The sequence below is a fragment of the Zingiber officinale genome, chromosome 5A (genome assembly GCF_018446385.1).
Source record: "Zingiber officinale cultivar Zhangliang chromosome 5A, Zo_v1.1, whole genome shotgun sequence".
Classification (NCBI taxonomy): domain Eukaryota; kingdom Viridiplantae; phylum Streptophyta; class Magnoliopsida; order Zingiberales; family Zingiberaceae; genus Zingiber; species Zingiber officinale.
Genome location: NC_055994.1, coordinates 136,360,554 through 136,387,496, shown reverse-complemented (window position 1 = coordinate 136,387,496; position 26,943 = coordinate 136,360,554). Strand labels below are relative to the sequence as shown.

Genomic DNA, 26,943 nt, shown 5'->3' with positions numbered 1-26,943 from the left:
TGATATCAGAGCGGGTTATGATACTTGCTTTTGGTGTTCTGGAGATTTATCGGATACCTGTTGTTGGTATTCTGGATATTTGGTTAGCCAGGTTTGTGAGTCAAACTGGGCATTTTCGGATTTTCGATATGGTTATGTTTCAGATTTTCGTTTCGGATTTATATGGATTTCCGGCGATTTCCTCGTTCGAAATTTTGAGGTCAGAAATTGGGGACTGGACAGCGAGGAACATCTCCAGACAACAATTAGGTATGATGTTTAATTTTATAGTTTATGACATGTATTAGGATTCTTTATTTAATACTTGTCTGGTTGTTGTAACACATATTATATGTGATAGGTGTTAGGGTGTATACTAAAAGCCTAGCTTTTGGTATAAATATTTATCTAGTAATAAGAATCACATTGGTCAAATGTCTACATTTATGATAAATGTAGTTGTTCAATTAATTTATATTGTAGATAACATGGTGTGTGGTGTCACACACAGAGGATCATGTTATCAGTACCTTATAAATTATAAACAGTAGCTCACGACCAAAATGGAAAGGAACAAACCATTAGAAGGTCGTAGTGTAATTAGGTATCAGTTTATCTTGACTGTATAATTACACTAGTACACTTAGAGTGTATTGAGTAGGACCATTTGAGGTCGTTTCTTTTATCTGATTTTATAAAGAAACAAAGACCTCGGTTATTATGGAAGTGTGTGCTCTTAATCTAATATAATAACAAGCACATATATTTGATATTTATTTCTTTAATTTATCAATGGGTGAGATTTAGTTCGATGAATCAATAAGCCCGATAAGTTGGGAAATGATATCACTTATAGTGTGTTGTTGATTATAGAAGGAAACGTGTCCTAGAGATACTAGGTTGATAATGTCCTCAAGAGGAGCTCATAAGGATTGTCATGTTAAACCCTGCAGGTGGACCTAGTCCGACATGATGATAAGGTTGAGTGGTACTACTCTTGGACTAAGATATTAATTAAATGAGTTGTCGGTAACTCACTTAATTAGTGGACATTCGATATCTTAAACACGGAGACTAACACACTCATGATAAGAAGGAGCCCAATGTAATTTGGGATTGGTGCGATAGTTCAATAATAGTTCTCTGTGGAATGAATTATTGATAAAATTAAGTTGTGTGTTAGGGGCGAGCAAGCTTAATTTTATCGGGAGACCAAACCAATTCCTCCTCTCGGTCCTATCGTAGCCTCTTGTATATAAGATTTATACCCACCACATACCTTACGAGCCGGCCGAGCTAAGCTTGAAGCTCGAGCTTAGGGCCGGCCAAGCCTAAGGTTGGCGGGCCAATAGCTTGGAGCCCAAGCTTGGGTGGCCGAACTCATCATAAAAAGGATTTTTATTAAAATTATTTCTTATGTGGATATCATAGTTTTAAAGAGAGTTTAAAATTAAATCTTTCCTTTTAAAAGCTTTCTACAAAGATTAACAAAAGATTTGAAATCTTTCCTTATTTGTAGATTGAAAGGAGATTTTATTTTAAGAAAAACTTTCCTTTTTAACCATGATAATAATTTAAAAGAAGTTTAAAATTAAATATTCTCTTTATTAGTTTCTAAAGATTAAGAAAAGATTTGATATCTTTCCTTATTTGTAGATTGAAAAGAGATTTTAATTTTTAAGAGATAACTTTCCTTTTGGAAATTATCCACATGTTTAAAAGAAGAATTTTAATTTATAAAATTTCCTTTTTATTAACCACCATGAAGGGAAAATTATTGGAGAAATTTTTTATAAATTTCTAGAGACAAATTAGGAAGTTTTAATTAATTAAAACTCTTCTTGTTTATAGCTTGATGGTGGCCGGCCATGTAAATTGAGAATAGGAAAATTATTTTTAATTAAATAAAATTTTCTTTTTCATGGCAAAAGAATTAAGGAAGTTTTTAATTAAATTTCCTTATTTGCCAAGACCAAGGATTATAAAAGAGGGGGTAGAGGTGCCTTCATGTGTGATCAACTCTATTATTCTTCTCCTCTCTTTTCCTCCTTGGTGGCCGGCCCTAGCTTCTTCCTCTTCTCTTCTTCTTATGGCCGGCGGCAACCTCTCTTGGAGCTCTTGATGGTGGCCAGTTCTAGCTAGGAGAAGAAGGAGAGAAAGGTGGTTTTGTTTCTTGCATCCCTTGGAGCTTGGTGGTGGTGGCCGGACCTCTACTTCTCTTGGAGAATTGTGGTGGCCGAAACTTGCAAGGAAGAAGAAGGTGCTTGGTGGTTCTCATCTCGGAAGATCGTTGCCCACACAACGTCCGAGGTTAGAAGAGGAATACGGTAGAAGATCAAGAGGTCTTGGTGGTTTTGAGTTTTACGTGTGTAGTGGAGTAGGGTGGATTTCGAGTCAGAGTATTGATGTTTTGTTTACTATTATATAACTGCGTGGTGATGTTTTATTTTGTTGTTATTATTCCAGCCGCCTGTGGCTGAGGTATTTGTGAGATGTAGAAAAGTTTCAGATTGTCCACCGTACAGGGGAGATGCTGCCGAAATTTTCTCGGACAGGGACTCCTCTGGGGCGTGACAGTTTCGGTCTCTGGCGCCTTGTCCCGAGCAGTTGCAGTGACCCGCTCGGATGGTTGGACCGCGGAGGTTGCCGACCGCAGGGGAGTCTCCACTCGACGCCTCTTTTGTAAGGGCTACTCCTCCTCCCGAGCGGAACCTTCCTCGGGGGCAGTTCGTTCTCTTGAGGGGGTGGCGCCGCTAGCCACATTTTGTTGGGAAGCTTGAGCAGCCGACTCAGCTTGAGTTCCGCTCTCCCCTTCATGGGATCCGACCGGCTGGATACCCAGCGCTTCCATCTCCTTGGCCGCCGCGGCATCTAGCGCCGCCGCCTTTCTCTTCAGAACGCCGGCCATCACCGAGTCCATGATGATATCCGCTGCAAGGGAAAGAAAAGAAATCAGTTAGCAATTAAAGCAAATGCCCAAGCAAAGTTCTTACCGAAGCCGGTCGGAAGAGGAGTCCGTATAGGACTCAGCCCGAAGATGTACATCACTCCCTCGTGGAGAAGTTTGTTGATGTCAAGTCGCAGACCGACCAGTATATTTGCAGCGTGGAGATAGTCCGGTCGGGTCTTGAACTTCTTCAACTCGGGAGTGGGGGGTAGGCTAACCTGCCACTGGGTCGGGAAGTTGGCCCGATCGGGCATACGGATGTAGAAAAAATAATCCTTCCAATGTTTATTAGAAGTAGGAAGTTTGTTGAAAAAGACCAAGCCAGGCCGAGCTTGGAACATGAAGGTGCCCGGCTCGGCTTGCTTAGGGTAATAGAAATAAAAGAAGACCTCCGGTCGGAGGGGGATGTTGTGAATCTTAAACAAAACGACAACACCGCAGAGGAGACGGAAGGTATTGGGTACTAAACTGCCGAGCGGCACACCGAAAAAATTACAGACATCTATGATGAAAGGATGTACAGGAAAACGAAGACTAGCGGTGGCGGTCTCGGAAGACCGAAAAGCTCAGCGTGGCTGTGAGGCAGGCGGAGGGACCACTAAGCAATTTGAAATCCTCAGGGATTTGGTATCTATCAAAATATCAAGTCCATTGTTGATTGGGACTACATGGTGGTGTGCCATGGGCCGAGCTCTTGAGGATTGGAAGAGCTAGCCATGGGCGATCGGGAGGTCAAAGGCAAAAGGCGGGAAAAACAACGATGCGAAGGAGGTTTCAAGGATCGGCGAGAAAAAATCGGAGGAAACACGGAAGGAGGAAGGAAGATATAAAACCTTCTGCGGTAGGGATCGAGAAAAGCGGCGGGAGGCGTCGGAGGCAGCAGGATCGCGGGCTCAAGCGCGGGGAAATGGTCATCGCGGAGGCGGTGAGGAGAAAGCGAAGAATTTATAGGGTGAAGGCGGCGGCCTCCACCGTTGGATCAGGTCACGGAATCATGTACATCGAGCCGTCCATTTCGAATCGCTTGATCACATCAAAACACCATGCCACCGTACACCGATGGCAGTGCTCCACGTGGCATTCAATCATTCGGAGCATTTAATGAAAGCATGCTCAACCTTAATGTCGAAGATTGGCGCGAGCAGGAGATCCGGTGAATGTCATTGTTGATTAGCAGGCTACCTCTAATGGTCGGTAGGCGGAGGATACCAACACGGAGGAATCGCTCGGCGATTCTTAGTCGATGAAGTCGGACTATTCGCCTCCTTGACTAGACTTGAAGGGAGGCAAGTGATCGGTAGTAAGAGCAGGGGACCCATACTGGAGTCGCCGCGTGGAAGTCACGGTGGCGGTTGCCCATCCGGAGAGGTCGGGTCCGATCGGACCGTGGGTCGTCGGTGGAATCGAACGTCCGGAGAGGATGGGTCCGTCGGTGGCCGGCCGGGACGATATTCGGTGATGATTAAAGGCGCCACGCCGAAATCGGGTTAGGCGCTCGATGGAAAGGTCGCGGGCGGCGGGCGCTCGGCCAAAGCCATAAGGTAACACTGCTAATAGTCTCCACAAAGCACGTGATGGAAAATCTCACCAAGTAAACTACCGCATATGTCCGGCCGGATGTTGAGGGAGCTGTCCGCCCGGACGCCAGATCTGGAGCAAAGGGGAAAAGGACAAGGGACGTCTTTTTCTGACAGCAGGTATGTTTCACGTGTAGGTCATGCTCCAAATCTTGTGACAGGGGATTCCGCTGTCCCATCGAGGACATGCTGAGACTGTAGTAGTATGGGTTAGGGAAGCTCACTGACAAGTCCTTACTGGGGTATGGGCCATGGACACGTGTATACCTCGGTAGGTGTACACTCACTTCTTCGCTGCCCTATATAAAGGCCCTCATTCTTCGCCAGAGGTACGCATACTACGAGTTTTAAAGCCACTGTTTCTTTCTTGAGTTTCGCCTGACTTGAGCATCGGAGGGTCGCCGCCGGGAACCCCTTCCCGGCCCGACTTCTGTGCAGGTTCGCCGGAGTTTCGTGCCACCAGTCGAAGATCCACGATAGCAGTCGAAGAACGCCCCGTGCCTAGCGTCCGTTGATTCAGCATTCGGACAGGATCATGTACTATCATGATTCTCTGTAGTTTCACATTTTAAAATTGGGTGAAGTTAAAAAGTATATCTTTTTTTTTTTTTTTACCTTTTAACTAAGATCAAGTATAGTAATTATTCTTACCAGTTTATCTAATATAAAAAGTTAAATTAATTTTTTTTTATAAAGGAGAGCCTGTTATAGTAGCTTGTTGCTTGGGTTCTTAAGCGTCACCTTATATTGCACTACTATATCAACCTGACACATCCTTACTAAATTTAATTTATATGTCTATGGTACTAATTTATGCGTAGTAGTTATACGTTATATTACATATGCAATATGTGTGCGCAATGACTAGTCTTAATTAAAATTTGTTAGATTTTCTCATTCTCAAGGTGAAGCTAATTTTAAAAATCCTTTTGCTTTTAATGATTTTTTTTAACCATTATCAACCTTCAAATACCCTTGGTATAAAGGATTTAATAAACTAAATTTCAAAACAAAATCTTTAATTCTTCAAACAATTTTATTCCTCTTTATCAAATTATTTTTTTATTTTATCATATATATATATATATATATATATTATAGCAGTTACAAAATCATAACTATTACAACTATAAATAGTAAATTACTAATGGATAGTTATAGTAGTTATAAAATTGTAATTATTATAATCTATTTAGTAATTCTGGTTTTGTAGTTGTTACAATATCGATTTATGATTTATGTGAAAAATATAGATGAGATAGTAATAGGAACTGTATTGAAAGATAATTGTATTATTTTATATGGGATGAAGGTTTTTTGATAAAAATTATTATAGGACGTCTCACGATTAAAACTAACATATATTTTTAAAAATGGCATTTTGATTTTATATTTTCCAATACTTTTAGTGAAACAAATAATTATATCAATATTTTAAATTAATTTTAATTATAAAGGATCTTTTTGATAAATCGTCAAACGATTCGATGTAATCATGAAAATTTGTTTCTATTTTGAAAATGAAATATAAATCATTCAATAATTTACTAAATCTTAAGCCACATATACTCAAATTATAGGATTTATTTTTAAAATGATCGAATCGTTTGAACAAGAGGCGATTGCGAAATTGCAACCGAGCATAATTGTGAAAATTGCGATAGAGTTGATTATGAAATGACGTTGGAATGTTGGATGGATGCATCTAACAGTTGAATCTCAAGTTAATCCAGTGCAAAGATAAGATTGGACCGAATTTTATGACTTAGTATATGAGTGGTCTCTATTAGATGGAGAAAGATAGATAATAGAGGAGAAAGATCATTTTAAAATAATTAATATGTGAATTGATAATTTAAAATTGGAGGGTGTCATTTAAGCATTTGGAAAAATTTACATAATGATTTGGTACTTTCTGTAAATTAATTAGGGACAAAGTCGAAAGAGGTTCGTTTTTGAATAATAAAATTTTTTATATTTTTAAATAAAAAATTATAAATCAGCAGTTACGATTTTATAAATACTCCAACTAAATTATTATACAGTTGTAAGATTTATATTTATAGTTGTTATAACATAAAAAAAAACATTATGACTAAAATTGTTGGAAAATTCTAAAAAAAATTTAAATAATATTTTTTGAATTAAAAATTGACGTTTATGAGTTTTACCTTGTAATGAACTATAGATTTTTGAATAAATTTTGATTTGATATATTATATGTCTTATAATTCAACCCAAGTTAAAAGTTATGACTTTTTAAAATTTAAAATTTAGCATTCTACTAGCTATAAAATTGTACCTGTAATGTTTAATCCTAAATTTTGAGAGACAAGAACTTTTGATTCGGATTGAATAACAGATGTATAATATTTGATATTGTCTAAAGGCACGAAGGTGGAAAGCCGGGGAGATGGCAGTTCCGCTGACGGGATGAAGACCTCGCTCCTTTCTGCGAAACAAAAATCAAAACCAGAGAAGAGGTCCCTAGCGTTGGCCATTCGACGCTTAAGTCAGAAATAGAAAAAAAAGTGAAAGTATTAGGGACAAAGATCTATATTGTCTTTTTTCGTACCTGACATACTCTTTTGTACTTTTCTCGGTGGAGCACAGATCTCTTGGACCATTTTTTTATGGTCCAGGGGATGTGCCACTCATGTTTACGGTCGCGATCCGATCGCAAATGGTTGTGATTCCTTTTTGGGTTCACCATCCCCACCAGGTTATAGTATTTGTTCGGAGCGGGCGGCAGGAGACCGCCCGAAGACCTCCGGTGGTGGATAAATAGCCAGGTTACTGGGTGCTGAACGAGAGTGTCCTTCGGCCGTCCGCTCCGAATAAAAACTATAATATGTTGGGGACGGTGAATCCATGAAGGGATCACAACCATTTACGTTCGGATCGCGACCGTGATCCGATCGCAAATGCGAGTAGCACATCCCCTGGACCATCAAATGTGGTCCAAGAGATCATGCTTCTTCTCGGTGACCCTCCATCTTCCCTGATTTAATGATATTAATTATGAAGACGTCTTCGTCTTGACTGTTTCTTATTTAATGATAGATGGAATATTCTTTTTTGTCTTCTTTTTCTCCTATTAATTTCCTATCTTTTCCTCTTTTATTATTGTCTCAGTTCATTAGGTGTATAATGTGCTCATCTTTGTCTTGACTATTTCTTATTTAATGATAAATGGAGTGTTCTTTTTTGTCTTATTCTTCCCCTATTAATTATCTGTCTTTTTCTCTTTTATTATTGTATTGGTTCATTAGGTGTATAATGCCAACGATATACGCTCGGTTTAGGCTTCTGGCCAGCTCAACTTTTTTTTTTTGCGTCATGGTTGACCAGTTACTGGTTCACTTAGATGACCGACTGAACAATGATCCTTCCGATCAGCCTGTCCGACTTGAGCTTCTGGCCCGCTCAACTTGCTCTTTTGCCGCCCTGGTTGACCAGTTACTGGTTCACTCAGATGAATCGCTTCCCGCTCGAGTGCGACTGAACCTTAAGCCCTAGCGTGGGCTGCCTTAATTTTAACCTATGACGTGACAATTGATTTATGCCAGATAGACTCTTTTTTATCCTCGTATCAATATCAAATTTAAATTTGTTTAGAGATCTATAACTAATTATAAAATGAAACTTATCGAACCCCATTTCAAAATAAAAAATATCATTTAAATTATTATTGGAGGCTCAGATCAATTTGTCTTAAAAAAAAATTAATATTATAATAATTATAAAATTATAATTGCTATCCGTCCAATTTAAACGGGAGATCAGAAAACAATACGACTAGTATTAAACAAAATAGTAGTGTCGTATGTCATCTAATAGAGGGGTGGCCGGGTGGAGACGAGATCAAATCCTCTGTCCTCAAATTTTTTTGTCCCCGTGTCCCCTACCGATCGGACGGATCAGATTACATCTTAAGACATCATAAGATCTTTAAGATGTGTGTAATATTCTCATGATGTGCAAAGCATCTCTGAGATATAATTTGATCCGTCCGATTGACAAAGGGACATAGGACAGAAAAATTTGAGGACAGATGATCTCGGTCGAGACGGGCCATGACCGTTCACAACAAAAGATTCAGGGGTAAAATATAAGGCAAAAGGTAACGGACTCAGAAAGGGAAAGGAAGTAGTTTCTCTAGAGTAGAGCTAGAGTAGAGCAGAGCATAACGTCATGGCAGCGAGCGTTGGTCGGTGTTCTTGCTGATCTCGCCCTGGCCGTCTTCTTGGTGGCTTCCTCCTTCCTCCTTCAACTCCATGTGCTAAACGTGTGGATCAGAGAGCGCGGCGGCAGATGCCATGCCTATTTTTTTGTAATACTCGGTTTCCTTTCTCTGTACCTGGACTGGAAGATTCCGCTTTTGACCTTACCTCTTCCGGTGCCTTCCCTAGGGCTTGAGCTACTTCGATCCTATTTTTGCTCGAGGAGCCGCCGCGCGGAGGTTCGAAATGATGCAGCAAGGTATGTTCGACTTAGGCTTTCGATCCCCTTTTCTTGTAATTTTTTTTTCTTTTCTCTCCATTTTTTGTACAATGATTCTTCTGAAGAAAAAAGTTTTTTTTTTTTTTTTTTGTGATCTCGTACAGAATTCGCTTTTTGTTGGGATAAAAAGAGAGTCTGTATAGGTTGATGTGGATGATAACGGTGAAGGAAAGAAAAAGAAAAGCTATATACTTTATGGAATATTCTTGATATGCCTCGTGTTCGTCTCCTTTCATTAACTTTTTTGAATCTACGTGACAATTCCCTTTGATAAGACAGCAGTGTCTGTCTACATACTTCTCTCTTTATGCCGCTAAACATAAACACAGTCACAGTAGAAAATAATGGAACTAAAATCAAGCACTACTAATAGAAGTGCACAGAGCTTCTTGGTTGAACCGTTCAACCAAGAAGCTAATATTGTGATTCGTAATTTATATTTTTATATGTATAAAAGCCATTAGCAAAAAGTAGCAAAAATATCAAAATTCTGATAAAATGTGTTCAAAGTTTAGAAAACTTATATGTAATAAAATAAATTTAAACGTTTCCTAATTTAGTACTATATGTGTTATTCAAACTTAACTATGATTGATTAAAAAGCAATTATACAATTATTAATAGAAAATATAGAATTTAAACTTAAATGTGATTAATTAAAAATGAAGTGAGATATTAATGAGAAAAATTAGGCATCATGAGGTGTTAATCCCTTTTTTGCAGGATCAAATGGGGCAACTTCCTTTTTATTGTATTCTATTTGTTCATCAGTTCTCAGTATTTTATATTCAATTTAAGCTTACTTCCAAATCATATTGGAGATTGTTGAGATCGCGCAACAACAATAGTGAATAACCATAAAGGAGAAACCAAAGAAGAAGAAGAAGAATCGAGAGAGGAGAGAAAACAAAGAGAAGTTTTACCTTTCGGTGATGTACCTACTCCACAAGAACTCTCTATTAGAATAAGGTGTAAGGTTACAATATATAGCCCAAGCAGTATATCGTATTTTAGATCTAGAATACCAAGTAATACCATAAATTTCAATCAACTCGGCACCTCCAGCACAGGGCACGATCAAGCTGTGCCCCTAGGCATGCCCGTGCCACGCGTGTGCCCATTCCCTCATACCCAGACACGGCCAGGCCATGTCCGGTGGCACTCCTGTGGCTGGTTGCACGGCTAGGTCGTGCTCGACAACATAGCCGTGTGATGATGTCTTTCGGGCCGTCACATCTCTCAGAAGTTGACATGCACACCATGCCGTCGGGCACAACCGTGTTAGATTCTGAGCATGAGTCACCTCTTCAACAATCTCTATTTTGACTAATATCCACCCCTTCAGATAAATACGAGTATTTGGGAAGAACTCCACCTGGAATGCGAGTTCGAGTTGTCTCCCTCTAGCAACTAGAGAAATGGATCAAGTTCAAGCAATGCTTGAATTTCTTTGCAATAATGGGCTTTGTCAATATATCTGCAACATTTTTAGAATTATGGACCTTCTCAAGTAGTATCTCACTGGAAGATATCAGCTCTTTAATCTTGTAAAACCTCATATCAATATGCTTGTTCCTTACATGATACACATGATTCTTTGCCAAATAGATAGCACTCTGGCTATCACAATCACCTTAATTACACCTTGTTGAACACTCAATTCTCTTCCTAATCCTGTAAGCCACAACGCTTCCTTGGTTGCTTCAGTTATTGCCTTGTACTTTGACTCAATAGTAGACAATACAATTATAAGTTGAATTATAGACTTCCAACAAATAGGTCCTTCTGCTACAGTAACACACATACTTGTAGTAGACCTTATGTCATCCATATCCCTTGCATAGTCCTTATCCACATATCCTGTAACCGAAGGATTACTCTGTTGTCTGTTGAACACGATGTCATAATTTGTAGTATTCTTCAAGTACATGAAAATTCACTTGACTGCATCCCGACCATGATTTGAAAGAAACTTACTCACCGTACTAATCACATACACCAAATCAGATCTTGTGCAAACCATGGCATACATCAGACAACTAATTGCACTGAAACGGGAAACCTTTGACATGTCTTGGATCTCTTCATCCGTCCTTGGGCACTATACATGAGATATTTTGAGATGATGTGCCAAAGGTGTACCTACAAATTTCACATTTCCCATGTTGAATGTGTCCAACACCTTCTTGAGATAGCCATAATCTCTCAGAGACATTGTCTTTGTGTATCTTCATCCTAAGAATCTTCTTGACCGCACTCAAATCCTTCACGTCAAATTCTTTACTCAGTAGATTCTTTAACTTGTTGACCTCAGTCATACTTAACATATCATCAACATAAAGCAACAAGAAAATAAGTGAATCGTCGTCAAGACACTTCACATAAATACAACAGTCATACTTACATCTTCTGTACCCATTTTCAAACATATAGGAGTCAAAATGCTTGTACCACTATCTTGGAGATTACTTTTGGCCCATAAAGTGATTTTTTTCAATTTTCAGACTAAGTGCTCTAGCCCGGGTATGACTAAAACCTTGTGGTTGTGATATGTAAATCTGCTCCTCCAAATCACTATGAAGAAACGCTATCTTCACATCCATTTGCTCTAATTGCAAGTCATGATGTGCTACCAAAACCAACACCGCCCCGATAGATTGTATGTCTGACCACTAGAGAAAATATCTCATCATGGTCAATCCCTTCCTATGTGAGTAACTCTTTGCTACTAGGCAAGTCCTGAACTTCTCCTCCTCCTTTTATACCCACTTGCATCCTATAGCCCTTTTCCCTTCAAGAAATTCCACCAGATTCCATGTTTGATTCTTATACAAAGATTCTAGCTCCTCCACCATAGCACTCATATACTTGTCCTTCTCTGAGTTGTGTACTGCCTCCTGAAAAGTAGTAGGTGTTGGAACCCCAAGGTTGTTTTGATGTGATCAAACAAGTTAAGTTAGGTCTTGTTGGTTTTGATCCCTATGTCTAAGTGTGCAGGAACTTAGGAGCACAGGAAGTCAAGCGGAAGACGCGATTAGCAAGAAGGATGGCACGGGTGAGAGCCGATGGGTTCGGTGCGTCTGAGGGACGAGGTGCCGCGGAAGAGTACACTGGTGAACGAGAAGAACGTACACGACGTTTGAGGGACGAGAAGCTGGAGCGGAAGTCTGCTCGAGGAGAAGGCCAAAATTGAATTCGGGTGAGCCTTATTTCGGTTAGGCGAAATCACCCAAGCAAGCGGAGTCGGAGCGTAAGATCTGGACCGAGGTGAACAACACCGGAGCAGAAGGCCCGGACCGCAAAAGTCAACGGGGTTGACTTTGAGGGTCTAGGCGCTCGGAACGCTTCCGGGCGCTCGGAACGCTTCCGGGCGCCCGGAACTCAACTTTTATCATTATCGACATCGACGTTGACCGTTGCGTCGGGGATAAAAATCTATCCCAGTCCAGGTGCCTGGAACCCTTCTAGGCGCCCCGACCAAGGCTATAAATACAACCTTGGTCCAGAAGCTTGAAAACAACAAGCATTCCTGCAAACAACACTTGTACATGCTTTAGTTTCCATTTAGCTTCTCATTTTCTGTGCTTCATTGCTGTAACGAGGCTTCTCTGCCTGAAGGAGATCTTTAGTGCGCGTTCACTTCCTTGGATTAACAACCTCCTCGGTTGTAACCAAGTAAATCCTCCGAGCCTCAGTCTTTCAGTTTATTTCTTATTTTATTTAATGCAAGTGTTCCTTTAAAGTTCGAGAAGGGTTCGTTTTTGTTTGTATTTGTGCAGGGGCTATTCAACTCCCTCTTTTAGCCGACCAACGGGTCCCAACAGTAGGATCTCCGCTACTAGTGATAAGTGCATAAGGAACCAAGTCCTCAAAACCATACCTAGTAGGTGATTTGATTGTATGTTTAGTCCTCTTTGTGGCTATAGTCAAATGCTCTATGTACTTTGAGCTAGCTTCATCAAGATCATAGGTTTTTGGCTCCATCTGCATAACATCCTTCTCTTTGCTATAGTTTTTTGGTATTTATTTCTCTTCTTCCTGAGTACATTGTAACATGACTCTTTCATTACAACCTTAGTCATTTTAGGATCCCAAAGCTTGAAGCCTTTCGCTCCTTTTTGATAACCCAAAAAAATTCACTGCATCCCGGTTTGATCAATCCTCACTAGAACCGTGCATGTAGGCCGAACATTCAAACATTCTCATACTAAAGTAATCAACCGGATTTCCCATCCATACCTCCTTTGATGCTTTACCATTTAGTGCTGCCCTCGGTAATCGATTGATCAAGAAACACACCATGTTTACTGCCTCTGTCCAGAAGTTCTTTGTAAGCCTTGCACCAAAGAATTTAAGCGGGTTGGGTTGGAATTTTATTCGTCATGGGCTGATCCGCTTAGGCCGGCGACCCGCACGGGTCGGCCCGCGATGGGCTTGGGTTGGCCGCGGGTTGAAAAACACATGTAGGCTAAGTTTTATGTCAATTTATTATCTTTCTTTGTTATAATTTTGAAATAAAAATAATACTTTTTATCAAATATGTGTACTCGTTTGTATCCATTTATATTTAAAATATCTATTTTTGGATATATTTGATTGATGAAATCTTTCTGAAGTAAAAAGTTGAAGATATGAAATTTTTTTAAAATTTTTTATTGGCTCGCGGGTTGGCCCGTCTAATCTGCAACCTGCCTTAGATTGGGTTGGGTTGGAGATTTTCCAACCCACCAAGATGACTGGCCAATTCGCCCCGCCCCATCAAATGGCTGGCCCGCGACGGACCGACCCTCCTTGCCACAACCCGTGTGACAACTCTACTTGCATTTAGTCTGAGACATCGAACTCTCTCGATTATTGTCTTGTTCATCCATTCCGCTACATAGTTTGTTGAGATGTCCTGCGAACTGTGAAGTGTCTCCTGATATCATGCTGCTCATAAAATTCCTGGAACTTTGAATTTGCGTACTCAGTACCATTGCCTAATCTTAAACATTTGAGTTTCCTTCTAGTTTAATTCTCTACTTCAGTTTTCCACATCTTAAACTTTCTGACTTGTGACGCATGAAGTACACCCAAACTTTCTGTGAGTAATTGTCGATGAAACTCACAAAATACACATGTCCTCCATGTGATGCTACATTGGCCGGTCTCGAGAGATCCGTATGAACATCGTTCAGAATACCCTCCATCTTGTGTGTGGTTATCTTGAATTGCACTCTGCTTTATAAAGAACATAATACTTGCAGAAGTTGAGTTTGCAAGCATTGACACCCTTCAATAAGCCTCTTTTATAAAGTTTCAGCATCCCACGCTCACTTATATGACCTAGCCGCATAGGTACTATATTATCTGATTCAGATTCTATAGTGGCAGCTTCACCGACAACTATAGCACCTAGCAATCTGTAGACGTTCCTTACTAGTTTCTGTCCTTTCATCATTGTCAAAGAATCTTTACTAATTTCATTACTCCGTTCGTAGATTTGTAACAACTGCTGTCATCCAATGTGCCCAATGAAAGCACGTTCTTCCTCAAATCTAGTATATATCTAACATCACCCAACATTCTGACCACACCATTAAACATCTTGATTATGACATTCCCTATTCCAATCACTCTACAACATTCATTGTTACCTATTAGAATAGAAAAAGAATTCATCAACCTGTAAGTGTCAAACCAATCCTTGTTAGGCTTCATATGATAAGAATATGTTGAATTCAGGATCCAAGAATCTGTCAATTGCTCTGAACTTGATGAAACAGAAACTATCACCATCTTCGCTCTCTGAATTTTCTTCCTTCACTATGTTTGCCGACTTCGATGAACCATCTTTACTCCCTGCATTTGCTTTCTTTCTCTCTAGACAATCTCTCTTGATGCAACCCTTTACTTCGCACTTTTAGCACATGATCTCCTTTCTCGATTTAGATCCGGCTTTATTATCGTTGCTCTACTCATATCGAGTCTTGCCTACCGCGTTGCTAGTTACCTCACCACAAAACCTTCACTGAGATGTCTCATCACTAGCTTTCTTCTGCTGATGAAATCCCAACAGAGCACTTGTGAGTTCCTCTAACTTGAGAGTTTCCTTTCCCCACATCAGAGTCGTAACTAGATTCTCATACGTAGGAGTTGACGGAAGAGAAATCAACAACATCAGCGCCTTGTCTTCATCTTCGATCTTCATATCAACCCGTTTCAGATCACTTACAATTTGATTGAAAACGTTGATGTGCCAACTCAGATTTGTGCCCTCTGACATCTTAAGCCCAAACAATTTCTATTTAAGATAAAGTTGGTTCCTCAATGATTCCGACAGGTATCGACTTTCCAATTTCTATCAAACTACCACCGGTGATTCCTCGTACATAACGTGATACATCATGTCATTCGTTAGACAAAGCTTGATCGTTGCAACTGTCTTCGCCAGTAGTTCCTTCCAATCTAACCTTTCTATCACTTCTGGTTTCTTTTCGCCTAGTGCCTTCATTGTTTCTCGTTGCACTTGTAGATATTTAACCCTTCTTTGCCACAATCTGAGAAGAGATCCTAGACATGATGTCTTGGCTCTAATACTAGTTGTTGAGATCGTGCCGCAACAATAGCAAAGAACCACAAGGAGAAACTGAAGAAGAAGGAGCGAGAGAGAAGAGAAGATGAAGAGAAGTTTTACCGTGGTTCAGTGATATTCCTATTCCACAAAATGGCCAAGAACTCTCTATTAGAATTAGGTTTAGAGTTACAATGATCCTATATATACAACCCAAGCAATACATGGTATTTTAGACATAAAATGCCAAGTAATACCATAAACCCTGATCAACTCAGCGCCTCCAGCACACGACATGGCCTAGTCGTGCCCTTGGGCACGCCCATGCCATAGGCGTGTCTGTTCGCTCAGATCCAGACACGATTAGGTTGTGTCCGGTGGCACGCTCGTGCCACAGGCATGCTAATTTTCTCAGTCTCGGATGTTGGACATACAATCAAAGTCTCACATTGGAAATAATGAAAAAAATCATGGGTTTATAAGATGGAAGATATCTCCATTAGAATGAGACTTTTTAGGTAAAGCCCAAAAACAAATTTATGAGAGCTTAGGCCCAAAGTGGATATCATACCATTGTGAGATATGTGAATTCTTTTTTCCTAACAAGTGGTATCAAAGCCAGGTTCAAATCAAGCCATGTGGGTGGAATGATGGCCTTCAACGAAGGAGGTGGGGCTCCTAGAGGAGTGAACTCAAAGCGAAAAGTCCAAGCAGGTCAAATGTGACCGGATGCTTGGTGGAAATCTTAAGGGAGTGAACCTTAGGTGGTGATAGAGGAGAGGAGTGACCTTGATGACCGGATGCATGAGGGGAGGCTTAGAGCATGCCATTAGTGACTAGATGCTTGAGAGGAGGCTCGGAGTATGTCAAAGGTGATCGGATACTTGAGTGGAGGCCCGAACCATAAGAATAATAGTAATCCTTTGTTTGAAGGGAGGACTGTTGGGATTACAATCAAAGTCTCATATTAGAAATACATAGAAAAGATCATGAATTTATAAGATAGAAAATATTTCCATTGGTATGAGGTCTTTGGGGTAGAGTCCAAAAACAAATCCATGAGGATTTAGGCCCAAAGTGGACAATATTATACTATTGTGGAGATATGTGAATTCTTTTAGTCCTAACACCAGACACAACCATGCCATGTCCAGCGGCACGACCATGCGACCAGGCCATGCTTGGCAACCGGCTGTGTGATGATGTCTTTCGATGCGACATCCCGACTCTTAGAAGCTGACATGCCCTATCTTTGTCGTCGAGCACGACTGTCAGATTCTGAGCATATGAGCCACCTCTTCGACTGAGTCTGGTTCAAGTTTAACTGATTGGATCAGCTAGTCCAACCCCTTTTCTTTTGCTTAAAAAAACTACTAGTAAATGATGCGAGAGGTCTTAACCTCCATCACATTAGTGCCTAGATGTGACATAAAATAGCAGAGTTTTTGCATTGTTGTGGGTCATTGTGGATAAAAAAATTTGGTGTATGGTTTATAGGATTAAGATGTCAACTTAGAATGTAAGAACACTTTTTGAGAAAAATAAGTATTGGTATATGCAATGATAAGGAGAAAAGTAAACTTCTAAGTTTATTGGAAAGGATAAAAGGCTAAAGTAATAGTTAGAATATAGGCTTTAAAATATGATGAACCAGAGAAGTTAGATATAAAAATTGAAAAGGTATTTTGAAAACAAAAATAACAAGACTAAGATTGTCAAAGTGAAGAGGATTGAAAGTAAAATTATTGTACTAAAGTTCTATTTGTGGAAATGAGACAACAAATGTTATAAATGCTTATGTTCCTTGAGTATGATTGAAATCAAAATAGAATCATTCTTATATACATATGGCTCAAATTTATACTTGTAAAACATGTGGGAAGTGCGTATAGGAGAATATAAAACAATATATGGAGCCTTTAAATTTTGTGAGAGAAATGAAGATAAGACTCGGGAACATTTGATCTCTTTTAAAAGTGACAAAACCTTAGCGATTAGATTTTTCCACTTGCTAGAAAGCTTGACCAAATTACATGAAAAGTTTGTAAGGTGTCACATATGGTATGCTCCACTAGTCAATATTTGTCTAATAGCATGAAAGAAACTAGCCGAGTGACACACAACATAAATCGAGACACAAAGGAAGGTGCAAGGCTTTATACAATTGTAACATCCTTGACTCCAGCTACATGAGATTTCATGGGTGAAACGAAAGGGCAAGATTTTGTGATATTCTTCTTCTCCAGCAGCTAAGACTTCATGTGAAGCGAGACACAACACCTCCTAGCCTACATCTAACATCAACAACAGCAAGCGAGATGCAAGGCGACACACAGAACTCTCGTGACTACCTCTAACACCAACAATGATGGCAAACCTCCTCCTCTGTATAGGCCACAACCTTCTCTTCTTCTTCTTTTGCTAAAATGCTAGTGCTGGTAGGTCTTGGCAACTTCTACATCTGTAATGGCATATCTCAATTTTGCATTGCGACTCCTTCCTTTTCCTCCTCAATGCCTCTGACGCACACACCGGCATGCTTGGCACGTATCATATTCTTGTTGTCTAGCAAAATGCTCAGCTTAGAATGAAATCTTAAACCTTATTTAGTATGAATAGAATAATAGATTTGTTAATAATGTTAGATCTAGCACATTTAAAGAAGTTGTACCAAAGTGATATTTCTATTATATTTGGAAAAAATTAGGAACAAAAGTAATTTGTTAGCTAAGTTATTCAATAATATTTGACATTTAGGTAGATGATTGAACAATAATGGAAAATTCTCAATAGTAACTTATAAGAATAAACGTGAATATTAGAGAGATTAAGATGGTAAACATTTTTGAAATCAATTTGGTTTTATGTTCACTAATTTAACTATAAAGGATATTTCTTTTAGTAAGACAACTAAAGTAGAAATATAGAGAAAGGAATATGATTTGCACATGTTTTTTTGTTTGACTTTGAAAAAGTTTCAGTCTGTAGACAATCATTTTGATGGATTTCGGAGGAGAAATAAATATTCAACTTTCACTGTAATATAATTATTACTTTTTGAACTACTAAGAGTGTAAGAATCATGTTTTTGTAATTGTAGATTTGCATCAAGCACCAGAGTGGATCTTTTATCTTTTTATTAAAAAAGATAAACCAACTTAGTTTTGTTATTTGCATATAAATTTGTTCTAATTAATGAGTGCAGATACACTAAACTCGAAGCTTGAATTGTGGTATAATTGTGTTTGCTTTGATTTTTCCCAGTTTGTTCGTTTCTTTTTTCAAAGAAAAGGAGATAACACATGCCTATTTTATTTTCTTTTAGTTTTCCAGATTTTTGGATTTTAGGGAAAAGAAAATCTGAAAAGTTTTAAGGCATCAAACACAGATGTATTTCCAATAATATGAAAATAAGGGAATAGCTACGATTGATAAAAATAAAATTACTATAATAGAGTTTTTGATATGTTAGGTCCGTTATTCTACAATGAAACAATATTGATGATGGTATACTTAATAGTAAAAAGAATGAATGGCTTAAATGAAACTAAACATCTAGAGTATTTTATGAACACATAAAAAAAACTTCTATAAGACTATTGATACAATCTGCCATATTTTAAAAATCATAGTGATGAACAATTAGAAACTAACACTTCCAAAAATTTAATGCACTCTAGATGAGAATACTAAGATGGATTAATGAAATTATTAGAAGGATTTAAAATTAAATACTAATACCAAAGGAGAAGTAGGTGTAATTTCAACATAGATGATAAAATGAAATAGAATGACCTACACTAGTATGCTCATCATGATTAATCAAGCTGTACTGTTCTGACTAGAGTTAAAGGTGCAAGGGGTGGAGGAATACCAAGGAATACTTTAGTCAACAAAGTTGCAAGAAATTTAAGATATTCAAATATTACAAATATATTCAATAGAAAATAAGATCTATGTAGCTGACTCCAAATACTTGGGGATAATTATTATGATGAATATTGATGTGTGATAATTAGCACCAACTGAGCCACATATCCTATTAAAGGTATAAAGTAAAGTGAAGAAAAACAACCTATGACTACCTTAGCCATGTGAAGATAAGGGCATATCATACGTTCTCAACAGTTGTATTAGTAATGGTCATCAGAGTCAAATACACCTCCCAATGCGTAAAATAGAATAAATAGTAAAAATTGACCTTTTTAATTCATCTGCTTTGATTTAACTCCTGAGCTTTTCAAAATCCCACCACACATGTAAAACCTGTCAACCTCCACCTTGGGCTAAAACTTGGTGTTGACCTACTTCAGCTTCCATATACATCAGACAACTTGGTAGGAAGCAATTCCTTACTGTGCCATCTCCAAGAGGAAGTTAGTTCGTGCCACTGCATATTAGTGACTGACGTCACAACTCACTTGACCTTAGTAGTAGTTCACCAATGGGCAACTTTTTTGCCTTCATAGGTAGTAGGAAATTCTCAGATCCAACCTACATCCTGGTTAATTCATGCGCACAATTATAGGAAATCCACTTCAGAGCTTCCTCCATGTTGGAATTTCAACCAGTTTTCCAGCTTAGCAAGAATTTTTGCCAAGAGTTGTTCTTGCTTCTACCCAAACCAAAATTGGGTAGGCCCCAACATCTGATTGAGTTTGACTAGATTAGGCATATCTCTGAGAATATGCATCTTTGGATATACTTTCTGATTCTTCTTTTATTTTTCTTTATGCTGTTAATAGATATACTTTCTGATCCTTCTTTTGTCTTTCTTTGCCATTGTCATGGTCAAAGTGTGACTCAACACTTTTAATTTTTCATGCCTTAGATTGCTCTCTATCTTATGTGCATATGGTGTCTGTCTCTTTATTGAAATGCATGAACTACTTTAACCTAATTTTTCTCATTTGTGTTTGCAGGGTTTGATATAACTAAGTTGTTTCAAGAAGCTCAAATACGATGGTTGAAGCCTGTAGAAGTTCTGTATATCCTGCAGAATCATGAGAAATTAAAGATAACAGAGAGGCCCCCTCAAAAGCCACATAGTAATTAAACACTACTAAATTGTGCTTAATTAGGATTTGCATTATTCTATGTTTAAGGTTGGTCTGATTGATTTTATGAATTTTCTTGATAGGTGGTTCTTTATTCCTTTTCAATCGTAGGGTGCTTCGCTATTTTCGTAATGATGGACACTTGTGGCGGAAAAAGACAAATGGCAATACAGTAGGTGAGGGGCATGAGCGTCTTAAGGTATAGAAAAACAAGGGTCATATTTTTAGATAATGCTTTGGATGCTGGATGATTTTTTCCAGAGCTGTTATTTTTTCTTCTCTCCTCTTTCTTGAGGTTTGTATGCTTTGCCTGGTTAAAATATTTACTTTATTGCTTTCAATAATTATCCGTGAAATGACAAATCAATATATACTTTGCTTGTTGTATGATTCTTGTCTGCAAAAAAACCTTTTTCTATCATTTTATTAGATAACACTTCTGAACTCGGTGTTTCCAAAGCTGTTATTTTTTCTTCTTACTCTATCTTGAGGTTTGAATACTTTGCCTGTTAAAACATTTTCTTTATTGTTTTCAGTATTTTCTCTTGATGGCTAATCATGCAACACGAAAGGCTTCTTCAATGCAAACTGAGTGACCATAGATACAAGTTATGGAAAGGTGTAGGTTTTCACGTTGCGGAAACAACCCTGTATCAATATCAGAAACTACAACAGAAGCAAGACAGAGAACAACAGAACCTTCTGCAGACAATAGCTTCTGTAGCGCAACCTTCTGCAGGACGAAACGAACCAAAACTTAAGAACACTCGAACAATCTTTGAGCAAATGCTTTTTTCTGGATTTTCGATAGATAGTTTTTAGAAACCATTACATCACGAACCTTAAATAGACAAAACAAAAAGAAATGAAAAGACAACAAGACAAATGAAAGGACACCATTAACTCTAGACCATTAAAACTCATTTAATCTCCATTATCTTCATCATTTATTCTCCATTGTCATCAACCTTGAACCAACACCAACAAACTCCTCCTTGGATCAAGCGCTGATAGACACTCCAATCTTCTCTCGAAGCCACACAAATTTGCTCCGGTGAAAAGACTTGGTGAAGATATCGGCTAACTGATCTTCAGTAGTACAGTAGATCAATTCTACTTCTCCCATCTGCTGCACTTCTCTAAGATAATAATACTTCACATTAAAGTGTTTCGTTTTACCATGAAAAACTGGATTCTTTGAGATCGCTAGTGCAGCTTGGTTATCAACAGAAACTTTCGTTTCCTTCTCCATTATGTAACTCATATCATCAGAAGCTTCCTCAACCAAATAGCTTGATTCACAGCACTTGTTGCCGCAACAAACTCAGCTTCTGCAGTCGATTGAGCTACAATTTCTTGTTTCTTCGAACACCATGAGAAACAAGCTGATCCTAGTGAAAAACAATATCCCGAAGTACTCTTCATATCATCTACCGAACCTGCCCAATCACTATCAGAAAATCCATAGAGCTCAAACTTGTTGGACCTTCTGTACCTCATTCCATAGGAACTCATCCCCTTAAGATATCTAAGTACCCTCTTTGCTGCTATCATGTGCGCTTCACTAGCACAATGCATAAATCTTGAAAGTATACTTACTCGAAAAAGGATATCCGACCGAGTTGGTGTCAAGTACATCAGATATCCGACCAAACTTCTGAAGAATGCATTGTCTGCAGCTGCAGAACCATCACTTTTGCTCAGTTTATCCTTCTGTGCCATAGGAGTTGCTACACTCTTGCACTCCTCCATCCGGAATCTCTTTAGAATCTCTCTCACATACTTCTTCTGACAAATAAAGATCTCTCTTGGAATTTGATTCACCTCCATGCCAAGAAAAAATGTCATCTCTCCCAAATCTGTCATCTCAAACATCTGCATTAGACTCTGCTTCATCTTCTGTATGAGCTTCTGATCATTTCCTGTGACCAAAAGATCATCTACATACAAGGAAATAATAATTACACTCAAATCAACCTTCCTAGCATACAGAGTATGCTCACTTCGACTTCTTTCAAACCCCAACTCAGTAAAATAATCATCAATCTTACTATACCAAGCTCTAGGAGCTTGCTTTAAGCCATACAGAGCCTTCTTCAACCTGTACACCTTTTGTTCAGGCTCTGCAACACAAAACCCTTCTGGCTGCTCAACATAAATCTCCTCCTGCAGAATACTATTAAGAAATGCAGATTTTACATCAAGTTGGAATACCTTCCATTCCTTTTCAGCTGCAATTGCTAGTATCATCCTGATTGTATCTAGTCTCACCACAGGAGCAAAGGTCTCTGAATAATCTACTCCCCAAACTTGAGAGTAGCCCTTCACAACAAGCCTAGCTTTACGCTTCTTCACATAACCATCTGGGTTTAGCTCGGTTCTGTAAACTCATTTTACTCCAATGACCTTTCTGTCATGTGGTCTATCCACAAGTTCCCAAGTTTCATTCTTTTCAAACATAGCTAGCTCCTCCTGCATTGCAGTTAGCCACCTTCTGTCTTCCTTTACATCCTCAAAACTAGCAGGTTCCATTACTGCAACATTACATCTTTCATAAACATCAGTTAATGATCTCGTACCTCTTATTGGTGTATCATCAACATTTTGTTTAGAACTGAGTTACTGCTCGATGTTCTGTCCCTCAACATTCTGCTCCTCAGAATTCCGTTCCACCAAAACAGACATCTCTGGTCCCTTAGCATTCTGCTCCTCAGAATTCCGTTCCACCAAAACAGGCATCTCTGATGTATGCTCAGAGATTGATTCTCTGCCCGACTAGATCCACTTTTCTTCTTCAAAGAACTTAACATCTCTGCTCATAATTACCTTTCCATTCTGCGGCTGATAAATTCTATAAGCCTTTGATTGCATACTACCAATGAAGAACCCAACTTCTGCCTTCTGGTCCAACTTATCTCTTCTCACAGAAGGAATATGTGTATAACACACACATCCAAACACCTTTAGATTCTTCATGATCGGTTTGACCCCATACCAAGCCTCATGAGGTGTCTTCATGCTTACTGACTTTGTAGGAAGTCTGTTCTGCAGAAACACTGCAGTATTCGCAGCTTCTACCCAAAACTTTTTTGGCATATCCTTCTCTTGCATCATGCATCTTGCCATCTCCATGATGCTTCTGTTCTTTCTCTCACTCACACCATTTTGTTGTGGGGAATAAGGTACAGTAAACTGATGCTGCACTCCAAATTCTTCACAAATGGACCTGAAACTAGCAGAAATATACTCTGTCCCATTGTCAGATCTCACAATCTGTATGGATCTACCACACTCATTTTCAACTTGCTTCTTAAACTTCTCAAATGTCTCTGCAACCTCAGACTTGGCCTTCAAGAAGTAAATCCAGCACATCTTAGAGATATCATCTATAAAAATGATAAAATACTTACAACCATTTAAAGAAACCTCCGACATAGGTCCACAAACATCTGTGTGAATAAGCTATTGCTTCTCACTGGCTCTCTAGCTCGAACTCTCAAAAGGAAGCCTCGTCTGCTTTCCAAGCACACACGTTCTACAGTCAGATGTATCCTTCTGCTATAGAATTGGAAATCCAACTGCCATATCATTCTTCTGAAGAAACTCTATGCCCTTGCTGTGGAAATGCCCCAACCTTCTGTGCCAAAGTTCTGCTTCGTTATCTTGGGCCACCATAGCTTGCTGACCCTGTGACACGGGATCAAAGGAGAAGCTCTTGTTTTTCATCTAAATCTTGAGTATCTCCTTCCCAGAAGAATCTACTATCAAACAGAATCCTTCTTCGAACATCACCTTGCACCCCTTCTGCACGAGTTGACCAACACTCAAAAGATTTTGATCAATCTTAGGTACATACAATACATCACTTATCAACTTTCTACCTTTTAGACCATCAACGACTACATCTCCTCTTCCTTCAACATCGATGTAATCACCATTTCCAATCTTCACTTTAGCACAGAAACTTCGATCTAAATTTGCAAATGACTTCTCATCATACGACATGTGGTGGGTACATCCGCTATCCACCAACCAACTTCTACGAGTCACACCTGTAGCAAAACAAGATGCTGTAAACATCAACTCTACCTCGTTATTTGTAGCACCTTCTAGCATCTTGCCGAGAATATTTCTCCTGCCAAAATCTTGCAATATGCCCAAACTTATGACAATTATTGCACTTCACGTCTGGCCTCCTCCAACACTTGTAATGTGGATGATTTGTGCCTCCACAATATTTGCAAGAATCAAACCTTTCTCTCTGATAAGCAGAACCACTCTCAGAAAGATGCCTCTGTTCAGCATGACCTTTGTTACTGCTTGAACCTTCCGCATTCCCTTTCTGTTGGTTCCAAAACATCTTTTCTCTTCCAGAAGCTCTCATCTGAGACCTTGCTGGTAAGGCTCCTTCCATGGCTTCTGCGGGAACTTCCCTTCTCATCAACCTTCTTTGTTCTTGAGCTTCTAATGCACTCAACAACTCCGCCAACCTTATATCGGACAGATCCTTGGTGTTCTCCAAAGAGGCAATCGTAGCTTCAAACCTTTCTGGCAATGCCACTAAAATCTTTTGCACGATCCGGTCGTCCTTCATATCTGTGCTTAGAACTCTGATTCTGTTAGCCAGATTGATCAATCTATCTGAAAAATCCTTCACAGCCTCATTCTCCTTCATTTGTTATCTCTCGAACTCCCGCATCAAATTCAAAGCCTTCATACCTCTTATCTTCTCATCACCTTCGTACTCAATCTTCAGAAAATTCCAAATATCCTTCGCGGTTGGAAACTTCATGATCTTGTTGAATATAAAAGGTGACACTGCAGCATAAAGGCACGACTTCGCCTTCGCCTTCCTTGTGATACTTTCCTTGTGAATCCGTATTTGATTGATTGTAGGATTGTCAGGGAGTGGGGTCACTTCATAATCATCCTTCACTGCTTCCCACAAGTCACTACCCTCCATGAAAGTGCTCATCTTCACCGCCCACGCTTGATAGTTCTCCCCATCAAACACAGGAGGCGTCGTAGAAGAAAAACTGCTTCCGCTTGCTTCCATCTCCTTCTGTAGGACAGAAACAACCTCCCAAAAACTTCACAAGACTTCCACAGCTCCCGAAAGATCACTAAGTGCTCTGATACCACTTGTAGGTTTTCACGGTGCGGAAACAAACCTGCATCAATATCAGAAACTACAACAGAAGCAAGACAGAGAACAACATAACCTTCTGCAGACGCTAGCTTTTGTAGCACAACCTTCTGCAGGATGAAACGAACCAAAACTTAAGAACACTCGAACAATCTTTGAGCAAATGCTTTTTTCTGGATTTTCGATAGATAGTTTTTAGAAACCATTACATCACGAACCTTAAATAGACAAAACAAAAAGAAATGAAAAGACAACAAGACAAATGAAAAGACACCATTAACTCTAGACCATTAAAACTCATTTAATCTCCATTATCTTCAACATTTATTCTCCATTGTCATCAGCCTTGAACCAACACCAACAAAAGGCCTCTCCATTTTTTGGGTTTAGGCATGCTTTGGCCTTGTACCCCTTAGTCCATTGAATTAATCTATCCTTTTTTTATTTTTTAATATTTTGGTTTGCTTTATTAGCTATATGTCTTGTTTGGAAGTCATCTTTCTACCATTAACATAGATACTGGAATACCTTAGATCTTGAATTTTTTTTACTATAGTTCCTGAATATTAGGAAATAATATTGATGTCTATATTCTATCTGGCTAGGTTTCTCTTCACTAATGTTTTAGTAGTCTACTTAATCTTATATTACGTAAAAATTACCTGTAGACATCCTAAACTATCCTGGATGTACATGAAGAGTATTGATGTGGAATTTTTTCGATCCATTGCATACGTCTGTCAGCTTATTGCTATTCATTGTTTGATTAGTTTATGCTGTAGAAGAATCCTATACTCTATAAATCCAAGGACTTCTAGTTTCCTCTTGGGCATCTTAACCATGCTGTTTGCTCCACAGAAGCAAGTTACAAAGGAATTGTAAACGACAGTGGAAAATTGGTCGGATTGCTTTCCCTATCTAGTATATTTAGACTCAGTTAGCAATCTATTGGTTGATTATCACTGACAAATGATATGACGATTTCTTGGTTTGTACTTTCTTCTTAATAAAGTGACAACTAATTTGTATATCGTAAGTACCTCTACCTGTATATAATATTTATCATTGTAATATTACACTTTAGTCCTGTGTGATGTTTACAACTAGGTCCCTAATGGTAATTAATAATGTTTTAAAAAGTGACATCTTTCTTCAACCTGCCTTTTTGCTACAATAACTTT

The 26,943-nt window shown here is 38.9% G+C and overlaps 1 protein-coding gene and 1 pseudogene across 1 annotated transcript in view; both read left to right on the top strand.

Moving 5' to 3' along the window:
- Positions 1-5,114: 5,114 nt before the first annotated feature.
- LOC121983428 lies at positions 5,115-5,282 on the top strand (annotated as a pseudogene).
- Positions 5,283-8,617: 3,335 nt separating this feature from the next.
- The window catches only part of LOC121980066 (calmodulin-binding transcription activator 4-like), a 40,646-nt gene continuing 22,320 nt past the window's right edge, over positions 8,618-26,943 (top strand). The window contains exons 1-4 of the mRNA XM_042532035.1: positions 8,618-8,836; positions 8,916-8,985; positions 20,482-20,607; positions 20,700-20,815. Of these exons, the coding sequence (XP_042387969.1) occupies positions 8,973-8,985; positions 20,482-20,607; positions 20,700-20,815 (255 nt within the window). The 5' untranslated portion in view covers positions 8,618-8,836; positions 8,916-8,972. The remainder of the gene's footprint in view (positions 8,837-8,915; positions 8,986-20,481; positions 20,608-20,699; positions 20,816-26,943) is intronic.